The sequence below is a fragment of the Lithobates pipiens genome, unplaced genomic scaffold (genome assembly GCF_037356315.1).
Source record: "Lithobates pipiens isolate NorthernLeopardFrog02 unplaced genomic scaffold, aLitPip1_a1.2 Scaffold_25, whole genome shotgun sequence".
NCBI lineage: Eukaryota > Metazoa > Chordata > Amphibia > Anura > Ranidae > Lithobates > Lithobates pipiens.
The window spans coordinates 144,797,218-144,812,421 of record NW_027507787.1 but is presented as its reverse complement, the minus strand read 5'-3'; the positions used below and the strand labels follow the sequence as shown (position 1 = coordinate 144,812,421).

The window sequence follows — 15,204 nt, the reverse complement described above, 5'->3', positions numbered from 1 at the left end:
CATTGGTAAAATCTAAAAGCCAATATAAAGGAATAGTAGAGAAAAGGATGGGTTAACAAGAGCTGCTCCAAGTAAAATGCCCTGTAACACCTCTGATAATTGAAGGAATAGTGGTGTTAAAAAAAGCACTTGTGGGTTTAACCAATCTTTTTTTTTTTTTGTTGTTCAATTCTCCTTAAAGAAGAATTATGGTTATTGAAATGTACAAATGCAATAATTTAGAAATTGAATGAAAGGTTTAGCACAGGGAAACACTTTTTGAAAGATAAATAGTGCATTTTACATACAACTATATAGGTCAGACCAAAATGAGAGACTAATGAGGAGGAAATAGGGACAGAGGGACATTGTTACAAATCAGGAACAGTCCCTCAAAATCAGGGACAGTTGGGAGCTATGCAATCTCTGTCAATTAAAACACATGGACCTAGAAGATTTACCTGCAAAAAAGATTTTCTGAATGTCAGACTGAATGTATATGTGTGTGACAGTACGGTTCCCTGTCCTAGTAATTGTCACCCAGGGTTCTCAAATAGGCAGGTTGAGGGTCTCCAGGGGTATTTAATGTGGAGGAATCTGTTTTATTAACTTCCTCCAAAGTGTCCGTCCCATCCATAATGCTATGGATTTGACAATCTTCAATCCTGGGATCGGGGTTTGGGAACAGCTAGGAGTCTGGCTGGTTGATTGAGCAGGTTGGGCTGGGCTTATGGCAGAGTCAGGATTAGGGTTCTGGGCTCCACCCTCCCAAGGAGTCCAGATGTGCACTATTGTAAGCCAGAGACCCAAGTCTGAGGATCAGAGCAGTAAGTAGAGTTGCCACCTTTTCTTCAAGCCAAACCCGAAAACTTTAGCGGCGCATAGCAATTTTTGTTATGGTATAAACTATACATATATTTAGCAATTAAAAAACATTTGTAATCATATGAAGTCCCCCTTTACATAAGAGTCCACAGAGTTTCCCTTTTACATCTGAATCTACAGAATTACCCTTTTACAGTACATCTGACCCCAAGAGTTCCCCTTTTACATCTGAATCCACAAAGTTCCCCTTTTACATCTGAACTCGCAGAGTTCCCTTACACTGTAAGGGGGGACTCTGCAGACTCTGATGTAAGGGAGACTTTGGAGACTCTAACATAAGGGATGCTCTGGGAACCCCGATTTAAGGGGGAACACTGAGAACTCTGATGCACGGAGAGGACTCTGATGTAAGGGGGGACACTGTGGCTTCTATTGTAAAGGGGAACTCTGATATAAGGGGTGCTCTGAGAACTCAGATTTACCTTAGTGTACCCACTCAGAGGTAGGAGAGAGAAGGGGGGAGACTTCAGTCACAGACAGGGATGGATGGTGAGCTCACTCACCTCTTGGCAGTCAGCACCTCTCATCCAGATGTATCTGAGGCTGCTGGATTTCAAATTTCCGGCCCCCACTTTCCTTTTCTGAGGCACAGTGCTGGGTATTGGAATGTGGGAAGTCACAGGGGTAGGTGCCGGAGGAAGAAGAGCAGATCAAGCTCTCTCTCCTCTCCTGTCTGTGTATGCATGGGGTGGAGGGGATTGTTACTGCTGGCTTTGGGCAGTGTGAAAGAGAGTGTAACGGACACCCTCAGCTTAGACAGCTGCAGCCAGCATCCCTGCTGGGAAGTCATAGTTAAGTCTGAATAATGTGTCCAGGTTTCAGGAAGTTTGAAACCAGGACACATGATTCCAGACCCGAACTGTGCAGGTGAATCCCGGACAGGTGGAAACCCTAGCAGTAAGAGGCTGCTTTCTAGATAGATGCTGTGTGCATCTAAGGAGACAGATGAGAGCCTAAAGTGGAAGGCCTGAGCAGCAAGGAAGCTGAAAAGAGGTACAGTAGTTGTACGAGAATCCTGTTATATGGCCAAGAGGGCTGAAGAGTAAAGCCTAAGTGGCAGTACTACTGAAGAGAGCCAGGTGGCTTGGCATTTTTTCATTTGTTATTATTTTTGGGATAAGAACCCCTGTGTGGGTATCCAAGTGCATGTATGAACTTTCCTTTATTTTATTCCTTTTAATAAAAGTGGGCTACCATGCCCTTAAACTAAAGGTCCTGTTCGCTGTGAACTTACTGAAAAGGCATCTACCACTGAGCTAGACATCCCCCAATGTCACATGATATATATATATGTCGCTGCTTAACTGCTATGTGTCCCACCTGGCATTTTATTGCACCCGGCAGGAACAAGTGAGGTGTCCGTCCCCACTGCCTACAGCCTGTCAAAGTTTATGACAGGCTGTAGCTGGACTGGGCGGAATGCTGTATTGAGTGGTACCTGTGTTTAGGGCCTTATGAATTGTAGGGCTTCTGTCTTTTGTGCATTCATCCCTGACTGCATAGGGCTCTCAGCAAACAACCTCTATTGATCATGGATGCATATGTGTGGGGGTTGGGCATTAAAGTTCACCTTTCTTGCCATTGCATACTGTATATGGGTTACCATGTTGTCAAGACGTTACTATTCAGCAATCGACCTAAAACAGATAGCGCATCCTTTTTATTTTATTTTATTATTCATAGGGGAAGCATTAGCTCATCAAATACCTACTCAGGCTTCATTGACGTGGAGATGGATCCAGGAGCTCTGAACAGAGTAAAGTTTGTCTGGAACAACAATGTTGTTAATCCTCTATTTCCCACACTTGGAGCCTCCTCTATAACAGTACTGGATGGCAGAAATGGGAAATCGTGAGTATGATAGACTGTAGAGATACAGACCTATACAATCTATACATATACAATATATACCTATACCTACTGTATACAACTAGACCTATTCAACCAATACAACTTATATGTATACAACCAGACCTACTGTATAAAATCTATACTTGTACAATTAGATCTATACAACCTATACCAACACAACTACACCTATAAAACCTATGCTTATACACATAGACCTATACATCCTATACTTTTTCAACCAGACCTATACAACATAAACAACTAGATCTATAAGTATACAGCCTATACATGTACGACCAAATTTATACAAGCTATACCTATGCAACTAGACTTATACAACCAGACCTATACAACGTATACCTATACAACTAGACCTAAAAAAATCTATACCCATATAACCAGACTTATACAAAATATTCCAATACGACTAGACCTATATTACCAAAAATATACAACATATACCTATACATACAGACTTATACAAACTATACCTAAAACATCTATACCCATACAGCCAGACTTATACAACTAGATTTATACAACCTTTATACCTATATAATCAGACACATACAACCTCTAAAACAAGGTAATTTATAATCACACACCACACAGGGCAGCGGCACATAGCAACTACCGTATTTATCGGTGTATAACACAAGCCGGCATATAACACACACCCCAAGTTTAGGAGGGAATTTAAAAGAAAAAAAGTTTAAGGAAAAAAAATTACATTCATCAATGCAGCCTTGTCCGTGTCATTTGCAGCCTTGCATTTAGCCTTGTCAGTCATTTGCAGCCTTGCATTTAGACTTGTCAGTGTATTTTGCAGCAATATATCATTTAGCCTTGTCAGTGTCATTTGCAGCAATCCATTTAGCCTTGTCAGTGTCATTTGCAGCCATCCATTTTGCTTTGTCAGTCGTTTGCAGCGTTGTCTGTGTGTTTGCCATTTAAAAATGGTGTCGCCGAGATAAAGAGCGGATGTCCTGTGTATCTCGGTGGCACTCGGTAGTTCTCGGCCGTTCTTGGTGGGAACGGCCAAGTGCTGCTGAAAATAGCCGAGAACGGCCAAAGATAGCCGAGAACGGCCGAGTGTGGCCGAAAATACCCAGAAGCCGCCGAAAACGGCAAAAAGGCTTAGAAACAGCGGGGGATCGGCGTCTAACACATACCCCCGATTTCCCCCTGATTTTAGGGGGAAAAAAGTGCATGTTATACACCGATAAATATGGTAATTGGGTTGAATAAAAAAAATGAAACAAGGAATCTACTTTATTCTCTTTCTTGACTATTGACTGCAAACCAAAACCAATATTCAGTCAAAATCTCATTTTTTTAAATGCTGACACAAAAATTAGTCAATCTTTCTACAGATATTCCTGAGCTGTGGAACCCCTGCAAATGGTATATAATCTTTCTTTTGCTTTCCAGGTACCGTTTCTGTGGCAGTGGAACAGTGAGAGAAGAGGTCCTCCAGACTCTGAACCCCTGTTAAAATGTAATTTGTTTCTGCAATAAAGATTTGTTCTGCAAACTGTCTCTGTTCTCAAAAGCACAACAGAACCTCAGCGCTTGCTGTATGCAACAACCAACGGTGCACGTGCACTGCCCAGAGCAATGCTGCTCTCCTCAAGTAAGGAAACTTGACATACGCTGCAGAAGGATACAGGAGGGGGCAAACGCCTAGTGCATTATTACCATCACCATTTTTATTAATAAAAACGCAAAAAACATGCTCACAAACATGAGAAGATACAAGCTTATCAAGTGACAACTCCAGCATAGGTGATGTCCAAAAAACTATGTGGTTGGAACTTTGATGCGTTTCGAGGGACCTTTCCTCAGAGCTGATGGAAGAGGGCTTGTCCCCTGAAACGCATCAGTTTTTCAACCACATCGTTTTTGAACATCACCTATGCTGGAGTTGTGATTTGAGAAGCTTGTATCTTCTTGCATTTGTGAGTATATTTTTATTAATAAAAAATGGTGTTGGTAATAATGCACCAGGTGTTTGTGCCCTCCTGTGTCTTTCTGCAGTGTATGTGTCTGTTCTCAGCGAAAAGAGCAAACAATGTCAATCAATAAGACTGCTTTCACACTGGCAGCTGAGGGTAGGGTGGTAAATACAGGAAGTTGAGCTACAGTTTTACTGTCCCCGCCAACTCACAAAAAGGCTAACAAAGCAGAGAAGGGGACAGACAAGGCTGGAAGTTAACGAGCCTTAGGGATTTTTTACGGTATCAAATTAAATAAATTGACCATATATAATAATGGAAACATTTTATAAATTAATTTTATTGTTTAAAAATAGGTTTAACAAAAACCCCATGCACCAAAAAGAACCAGGAGAAAACAAACATTTTACAGCATTAGTATGATATGATCATATAAATCTGGTCAAGCATTTCCACACTCTAAATATTTCTCTCCAAAAAGAGTTTTGTGGTGTAGCTTGTTTTGTAACTTGCCGTAGCAACAAACTGATGAAAAAATACATCATAGTGAGATTATATATTGGTGCATTTAACAAAAGAGTACAAAATAATAAAAACAGTAGCATAATAAAAATACATAAATTATCCACAGCCTGAGACGCACATAAACCAGGAATATCCATGAAAGAAATCTCACCCATATGATCGCTGTCCAGTGATTCTGAGCAAAGAGGCTTTATCTCAGGGAGAGAAAAAAAAAGGGGGGGGGGGGGGGAGGGGAGAGGATACACTTCCCAGCAAAGAGCCAACAACCCCGTCCAGTTAGGTCTGCAGGGAGGGACAACAAAAAAAATCAAAAGATGTACAATGAATCATAAGGAAAAAATATATATTCTTAAAAAGAAAGTATATTATTATCGACCACCGTTTACCTCCCTATAATCACAAATTACCTTTATTGATACGTCCTCAATAAAAAGAGAGAGAAGGGGTTATGGGATCAATCATCAGTTGTTGAATTCGGGTAGGCGAAACGCACACATATTTGCAGAGCAATATGTCAGAAAATCCATAATCATGAAAGAAGGGGGGGGGAGAGAAAAGACTGGAAAAGTCTGCACACCCCTAAATAAAAAATAAAAAACAAAAAAACATAATTAAAAACAATAGCACCGACAGCCCCACAGAATGACACATAATAATGAATAATGTGTCATCTGTCAGCGGTGATATGGCAAAGAGAAGAATTTGCAAATGGGTGGAATAAAGGATTGATTACCTATAATCAAGTGGTAGCCAAAACCGATTTAAACAGAGTTTGTAGTCCCTCGTCAGACTCCCAGTTAGTTTCCCAGCGCGGAAAGACAGCTATCCACGTCGGGGGACAGGCTGGGACTTTATTTGTAGCCCTCTCCATCCTGCTGGCATCTGACGTCACCGCAGGGACGTGGACGCGCTCACAGCTGGCCGCTAACAGAAGGCTTCCAAAGCCAGAATGTAGTGCGCATGTCAGGATGATGCAAATTGCGTCATCGAGACAGTGCTGGCCATATTGGAAACTGTCAGTGCCCTACCTCCCTGAACGGGGAGGATAGGAACCAAGGCTGGGGGCGTTCCGCCAAATATAGGGCGGATACCTGCTCCCCAACAAGGAAAGAGACCCAGGGGTCTCCCTGTTGTCACCCGACAGGAAGGGGGAACAGAGACAAGTGGGAACAAAGCCGGCCGGGGGGAATTGACTCAAAGCTAAGCCAACAAGAATCCAGACAGACAGAAGCGAATGAAAAGCCAAAGGTGGAAGCTGAAAAATAAAGGGGCAAATAGAGCATCCATTAGACTGATCAAAGAGATGGACAAGATTAGTGCCTCTGGGCGCCCATACAGACTGAAATTGATATTTTGATGATAGGCAACTCCTATCCTCATATTGATTAGTGGTTCCAAATTAATAACTACTGCAGTAGGGAACAGACACAAAAGATACGCTCAGCATCTTTCCAAATAACCGTTCTCCTTTATTATGACTCATTTGAAGGTTTTTATACACATGATTACGTAGGTATCACATTAATATTACAATTGTACGTTTATGGTAACAAGGGGCGTTACATAGGCAGGCTAATTCTAATCAGGACTTGAAAGAATGCAAAACATGTACTGAAAACATTGTTAGTGCCGTGTGCACAGTGAGGGCATCGTGCAATACATATAAAATAGAATACAATTATATACAGAACCTACAAATTTCCATTACAGTCTCCTCTCTTTTGATCAATATTTTGATCACTAACCATACCCGCTATCACCTTTAACCTGGAACCTCCACACGCTTAGGTGGAGGTAGTCCTGGCCAAAGAGGCAAAAACACCATTGTGGAGAAAATAAAAGCTCAGCAGCTTTTTTCATTACAAAATGACTTTTCATTGTGAAAAACAAAGACATATTTACAGAGTACTGGCTGTAAACTCCTGTGGTCAGAATGGCCTTCTAGCTTAATTGCTGGTATGTTGACTTATCAGCATATGTAAACACAGACAATTCTACATAAAATGGAAGAGGTACAAAAGACAAATATGACTTCAACATGGCTAAACTACTTTTCAAATATATATATATATCCCTTACAATTAAAGTAATTGAATCAAAAATTGCCCTAGACTGTGAACACAAAAGGGAAACAAATCAAACACAGAGATTTCTTTAATTTAGACATTTTTGCAGTGTCTGGTGTGGATCCAGGTGACTTTTTCTTCAAGTTTTGCAAAACTGTACATGAAATAGATGCTGTATTGAGTCTCCAAACATTTCCTTATATATAAATGTCTCTTAACAATCCACAAGTCATCTGGATTTAGTTTTAGATCCTTCCAAACTTTTAGGATCTGGAATTGGGGAGAAAATACATAAATAAGTTTGTCAAAAACCTTAAAAAATCAGCAACATTCCCTGTGAGATCCGAATGCTGAGACAAAATATAAGCAAGTGCGTAACACACTCCCAAACCAAATCCCAAAGGGAGAGAGTCCAACATCCACTTAGGGGCTTGATAAAATATAATAAAACATTCAGGCAAAAGTTTTCTAGTTTCTTACTCTACTTTGTCCGCTACATTGTAGACAGCAGGGGGTGTAAAAATAAAACCTCAAAACTTCTTGTAAGGACTCTCCTATAAAAATGATTTCCTCTGTTACTCTCTGTAGATTCTGCACTCTGTACTTAAAAACTACTTCTGATAACACTTTTTTACTGTGGCCATTGCAGTAGCATTTGCCACTGGACATCCAAAAAACATGTCCATACAAACAAAATACATACTCGTAAGATCCTGACTTGGGCATCTGGATATATCTTTTTGTTATCTCTGGAAGGGATGTTCAGCTTTTGGTAACACCTTTGGTAACAGGTAAAACAAGAAGTGGTATGTTATAAAAACAACTGTGGAGAACCCTGGCTCTATACCACGCTCATTTACTAAGGCAGCCATAACTACTTGTGACTGATGACACGGTCCATGTGTCAAGCTGAAGGGAAAAGAGTGTCTGGCAAACATAAATGATCACCTTTTCCAAAGTCTTGTTTCGTAAGAAGTTGCCCTCTGTGGACCACTTGTGCTTCTCGTTCTGGGGGCCTTAAAGTTGAATTATTAATCCCAGCTATACTGGGCCAGAACTAGGGTGGAATCTGTGAGTTGCACAGACCCAGCAAGTGTCTGGGGCTGTAAATGCAGCATCCTTAGAGTCGCCTGGTCTGCTTCCATGTGTGAGTTTTCCTGTTAGTATGGCTACCTCAGCAAGAACCTGGAAGGCTGAAAACAGCCAATCAAATTAACTTGGCATGCTTGATTGGTTTACCCGCCGAAGTAAAAACAAACTTCTGGCCCTTCAAATGGAACCAAAAGCTCTCTATATCTCGACTATCTATATAAATGTATACTCTTTTTATAGCTCACAGGCTTTGCTAAAACATGGAGCTCTGCTTCTTGAGCTGGGGAAAAGGGATCCAATGACTCTGAATACAGGGAATCCTTCTGGGTGATAAACTTCATCCTCAGTATAAAACCAGGAATAACACTACAAAAAAGTAAATACTCTGGTCTTCAGGGAGTGTGTCCTGCACTAGGCTCACAGCAGCTGATTCCTACATCATCAATTTAACACATATGTTTTTTCTTTGTCTCCAGCCTCCTCCAATAGAGGCAATAAGGTGGCTGGATTCAAATGTATGCATTTTTCATTGTTAGATTTGTACATAAACACACAAAACAAATTCATATTTTGAACCTTTCATTAGACAAACACTTAGTTAGCTATATATTTGCTGTACAGAATATCGGACCATTAAAAATTAAATATTCAACCAAAATAATATCTGTAACTTTGTCTAATAGCAACTTTGCATAAAGCTACAGCTCTGATCTATCGGGGGGAAACCTTCATTACTGGGTCCAGCTTGCATAAATATAACAATGGCTTGTTTTCTATCATGCTGTTTGTGTAAGAACACCAGTTTCATGTTTCAAAAAGACAACTTTTTCCTGGCAATATTATAATAAATGATAAGAATACCCTGCAGTCATGCAGAGATGTCCATAAATCCAAAATATTCTTCTACTTATACCCACTGCACTTACAAGGAAAAGGGGCACATCATTTCACAATCCACACATTCTGCTTTGGATTTCAAAAATAAAAATACATAAAAACAAAAGGACCAATAATATGTATGATGGACCAGAAAGCACTTGGCCATCAAAAACTATAAAACAACTGGCTGCAGGCAGCAGCTATCCTAACAGGGTGTGTGGACTTGATGTGATGGGTCTGTTATATTTAAATGTTATTATTACTCTCACATCATGGACCGCACATTAAGTTATTATCAGACTTTAAGATTTAATTTCTGTAGAAAAACTTCCTTATGTATCCCATTCATCTTGGCTTTGTTAAACATTATTGCAGCTGTATTCAAATTAACAACCTCATCTTAATCTTTTTTTTCTTTCCACTCAATAAATGTAAAATTACAAAATTGTTATCTTAATCTAAACTAATTAAATTTTTACCAATTTCCCTATTAACCTTGATTTCATTTCCAACCAAAGGTTGTCTAAACCAGTTTCAATATATCTATATTTATTAATAAAATTGTTAAACTCATATTAGAAATTAATACTCATATGATCATTTCAATATCACACACTAATATATATGCACAGATAGATGTCCTTAAAGGGGGACATATTACTTCACTTTACTCAATTTCTCTCTTTTTTTTTTAATGCACTATCAAAGGATATTCAAATTGTGTAATGCCGCGTACACACGATCAAACAATCCGGTGGAGAAGTCCGGCAAACTCAAGTCCGCCAAACAATCCCCCCGTGTGTAGCCTCCGGCATACTTTTTTGACCCGACAGTACGGCGGACTTAGAATTTCGGTTTGCACAACAATCTGCCCGCCGTACTCGCATTTCGGCGGACAATCCGGCCGTGGGTATGCCAGTCCGCCGTACTTTTGAAATGAGCGGACTTTTCCCGCCCGGAGAAAAGTCTGCTCATTTCGAGCGGGTCTCCAGGTAGGCGGGGCCCGCGAAGGAGACGTCGCTGGCCCCGCCGCCTGGTATGGACTTAAAGGGGAACCCCAATGCCGAAAAAAATCGGCGTGGGGGTCCCCCCCAAGTCCACAACAGACCCTTGTCCGAGCACGCTACCCGGCCGGCCAGGAAAGGGGGGGATGAGCGACCCCCCCTTCCCCAAGGCACCCCCCATGTTGAGGGCACGCAGCCTGGTACGGCTAAGGGGGGGGGGGGCGCTCGCTCGCCCCCCTTTCCTGGCCGGCCGGGTAGCGTGCTCGGACAAGGGTCTGTTGTGGACTTGGGGGGAACCCCCACGCCGATTTTTTTCGGCGTTGGGGTTCCCCTTTAAGTCCATACCAGGCGGCGGGGCCAGCGATGTCTCCTTCGCGGGCCCCGCCTACCTGGAGACGCGCTCCAAATGAGCGGACTTTCCTCCGCGTGTGTGGGCGAGTCCGTTCATTTTGAAAGTACGGCGGACTTAGTACGCCGTATTAGTCCGCTGAAAAAGTGCCGTGTGTGGGTAAGTAGCCCGTTTGAAAATTCCGAAGGACAGTTTGGCGGACGTCCGCCAGACTAAGTACGTCGGACAGACGGCTACGTGTGTACGCGGCTTGAGGCACAGTTAAATGTAACCTTCCTTTTACCATGTTTGGAAAACAGATTCAAAAATAATTGTGATCACATTGTTTATCATTAGATTTGTTAAACCGGCACATTTTGTTATAAATGTTTTGTCTAAAAAACTGAAATTGGCATGGTGTCCTTCCAGCTTATCACCAACCTCTCATGCCAGCCACATTCTTTCAGGAGAGCACAAAGGAGGGGGTCACATCTGCGTACATGACACAAGCGATAGAACTAAAGGTTCCAGCATTCACAAACATACTCAAATATATCTCTAAAATTGCTTACATTATTCCCATATGTACACAACACATGCATATCATTCTTTCACTTTATTTTAACGCTTTTTTAATACTTCCTTGCTTAAACTTCTGCTTTCTTTATTTTGTTCTGATATTCTTTGCATCCAATGTATTGTAATACCTTACTTCACATACTGTACCTTCTATGATCAGACGGGCAGCCATAGTGCTCATCCCATCTTCCCTCTCTGACAACATATAAAGCATTCTGTTTTAACTCTCATTACTGTTTCTTGACTGACCCCAAATTCATCCCACAACTTAACATCAAAAGTCCCTTTCTGTCTAGTGTTAATGTCACTCTTGATCCATCCTGCTCACATAAATAGCTGTTTCTCTAGCTGTATACTCTGCATGATTCTTTGTCCCTGTGGACTTTGGTGGTAACCCAGTTACCCTTTGTGGATCCCTGTCCACTTTAACCATTAATCTAGGGGCTCAGTATAGGCGGAACCGCACCTTCGGTTCATATATAGCGCTCCTCTTGCTCTGAGCATTTTTGAGGGTCTCTTACCCATCATTCCCTTACTTAATTTAATGCCCATAATGACTGGCCAGTCTTCTCTACGTGTGCCTATACCCTCTTGCCTCTAAACTACTTTATCTAGTACTACATATACCTGTGAACAGCACTATTCTTCCCTTTCTCTATAACACTCCGATGGACAGTAGACAGTGACAACATAACATATAACCACCAATCAATAGAGTTCGATTAAGGGGAGTAAAATAGGTACCCTTTGTCCTGAAAATGCCTTACCAATCAAGGAACTCTGATAACTCAAAATGTAAGCAAAAGGCTTACCTCAGCCGGCTGATTATCAGAAATTCCCGGATCGTCTCAAGCTCCTCGTTTCGGATACTCAGGGTCACCTGATAACCCCACCTGGCTGGCTTCGCCACCTGAAATTTATATTTTGATGATAGGCAACTCCTATCCTCATATTGATTAGTGGTTCCAAATTAATAACTACTGCAGTAGGGAACAGACATAAAAGATACGCTCAGCATCTTTCCAAATAACCGTTCTCCTTTATTATGACGCATTTGAAGGTTTTTATACACATGATTACATAGGTATCACATTAATATTACAATTGTACGTTTATGGTAATAAGGGGTGTTACATAGGCAGGCTAATTCTAATCAGGACTTGAAAGAATGCAAAACATGTACTGAAAACATTGTTAGTGCCGTGTGCATAGTGAGGGCATCGTGCAATACATATAAAATAGAATACAATTATATACAGAACCTACAAATTTCCATTGAACAGGACCGCAAAGTCAATAGCTGGAAAACAAAAAAAAAAAAAAAACAGGAGAAACTGCAAATGAAAAAAAATAATTTATTTATATTGCTCTTTTTTTTTGCCCTTTGAGAATAAGTTTAATTAGAACCTACATTAACCACTTGAGATCCGCGTTATAGCCAAATGACAGCTACAGCGCGGATCTCCTTTTCCGGGACGACGTCAATAGACGTAGTCCCGTGCACGAGCGCCCTGCGCGCCCCCTGAGGGGCACGCGCGGCGCGCTCTGTGATCGGCGGGTCTACGAGACTCGCCTGATCACCGATCCGTGCAAGGGGTCGATCCCGACCCCTTATCACGTGATCAGCTTTCAGCCAATGACAGATGATCATGTGATATAACGGAGTCGGTAATCGGCTATTATTCCTCCTCGCGCTGTCAGTCCCGATCATGGCCAGCCCTGCTAGTGCCCACCTGCCCCCTGCCAGTGCCACATTAAAAAAAGTAAGTGCCCCCATCAGTGCCACCCAGCAGTGCCCATAGTGCCACCCAGCAGTGCCCACAGTGCCACCCAGCAGTGCCCACAGTGCCACCCAGCAGTGCCACCCAGCAGTGCCCACAGTGCCACCCAGCAGTGCCCACAGTGCCACCCAGCAGTGCCACCCAGCAGTGCCCACAGTGCCACCCAGCAGTGCCCACAATCTGCCTCAACAAAGGTGCTGCACCCCAGTGCCACATATCCGTGCCCATCAGTGTCATCTACCAGTGCCCAGCAGTGCCGCCCATCAGTGCCTAGCAGTGCCACCTATCAGAGCCACCTATCAGTGCCACCTATCAGTGCCCATCAGTCCCATCTATCAGTGGTACCTATCAGTGCCCATCTGTGCCACCCATCCATGCCACCCATCTGTGCCACCCATCCATGCCACCTTATCTGTGCCCATCTTTGCCCATCAGTGCCGCCTTATCTGTGCCCATCGGTGCTGCCTTATCTGTGCCTATTAGTGCCGCCTTAACTATGCCTATCAGTGCCCACCAGTGCAGCCTATCAGTGCCCACCAATGCAGCCTATCAGTGCCCACCAATGCAGCCCATCAGTGCCCACCAGTGCAGCCTATCAGTGCCGCCTCATCAGCGCACTTCAATGAAGGAGAAAAATGACCCGTTTGCAAAATTTTATAACAAACTATTAAACATGATTTTTTTTTTTGCATCTTTTTTTGTTTAGCAAAAAATAAAACTCCGAGCTGTAATTAAATACCACCAAAAGAAAGCTCTATTTGTGGGAAAAAAATGATAAAAATTTCATTTGGGTACAGTGTTGTATGCCCGTGCAATTGTCATTCAAAGTGCATCAGCGCTGAAAGCTGAAAATTGGTCTGGGACTGAGGGGGGTTTAAGTGCCCAGTAAGCAAGTGGTTAAATACAGTGATAAAATCAAGATAGATTAGAGTATCACGTTATATTGTGATGAGAGTTCTAGCAGATAACCTGGATAATCATGAATCTCAAGCGTACAATTACAATATACAATAGTTATTGTGAGGGGAAGAAAAAAAAAACAGGCCCATAATTCTACTATAAAAATGCCTTGAAACTCAGAGTGTCATTAAGGCCAGGGGGGCTTGTGACATGGAGATCAAATATCCATCATGCCTCACGTTGCAGTAGTACATGATCATAATTGCCTCCCCTGTCCCCTTGGGGGACATGTTCCAATGCAAAAAAAATGCATCTGGGTATCGTCAAAGTTATGAAAAAGACCCAAGTGCCGGCTGATAGGGGTCTCCATTTTTTTGCCTCGCACCAGGGCAACATGAGCCCTGATATGATGAAAAAATGGTCGCTTGGTCTTTCCAACATAGTAAGCGTTGCATGTACATATCATAATATAAACCACTCCCACTGATTGATAGTTTACCAGAAAATTAGGTCTATAGATCTTACCAGTGGGTAAAAGAATCTGTTTGGTTGCGAAAATATATCTACAAAAATTACACTTGTGGCAGGATCTGGATCCAAAATGTCTCCTGTCCACACATAACGAAGGATCATTATGACTGTGCACCAGAGAGTCCCTTAATGATCGCGACCTCCTGAAAGTAATCTCAGGGTAATCACGCAGATGTTTTGAAACACTTGGAGATACCAGTGTTTCTTGAGGATGTCACGTACCTGGGAATGTTGGCCACTGAATGGTATAATTAATCTTAACCCCGACATAGGTTTAGGTGATCATTTTCCATGGACCAAATCAGTCCGTTTTAGTTTTTTCACTTTCAAATAGGATTTCTTAAGGCATCTATTGCTATATCCGAATTGGTGTAGCCTTAACTGAAGTTTTTTGGCTTCTATTTCAAAATGGGCTTCCTCACTGCAGTTCCTTTTCAAACGAAGGTACTGTCCGAAAGGAATGCTGGCCACCAAGGGAGCAGGATGCGAACTGGACACATGCAGCACAGTGTTAGCTGCCGAGGGTTTACGAAATAAGGTAGAGCCAATATTTCCCTGAGGGTCAACAAAAATTTGTATGTCTAAAAAGGTCAGCACCAACTGACTCTTCTCCATCGTGAACTTTAAGTTGAAAATGTTCACCTTGAGGATCTCAAAAAAGGACACAAGATCTGTTTCGCTCCCCATCCAGAGGAAAAACACATCGCCAAATAGGGATCTGGTCCATGAAAATCTGCATATCATCTCTGTGAAAGAGATGTCATTCCCACCCCCCAGGTACAGGTTGGCATACGAGGGAGCACATTTGGTCCCCATAGCCACCCCCTGCACCTGGAGGTAGTGGGAACG

At 42.2% G+C, this 15,204-nt stretch overlaps 1 protein-coding gene across 1 annotated transcript in view; it reads left to right on the top strand.

The window, feature by feature from the left end:
* The window catches only part of LOC143930544 (pancreatic triacylglycerol lipase-like), a 73,946-nt gene extending 69,697 nt beyond the window's left edge, over positions 1-4,249 (top strand). Inside the window, exons 12-13 of the mRNA XM_077454927.1 lie at positions 2,548-2,715; positions 4,147-4,249. Coding sequence (XP_077311053.1) covers positions 2,548-2,715; positions 4,147-4,210 — 232 coding nt within the window. The 3' untranslated portion in view covers positions 4,211-4,249. The remainder of the gene's footprint in view (positions 1-2,547; positions 2,716-4,146) is intronic.
* The last annotated feature ends 10,955 nt before the right edge of the window (positions 4,250-15,204 follow it).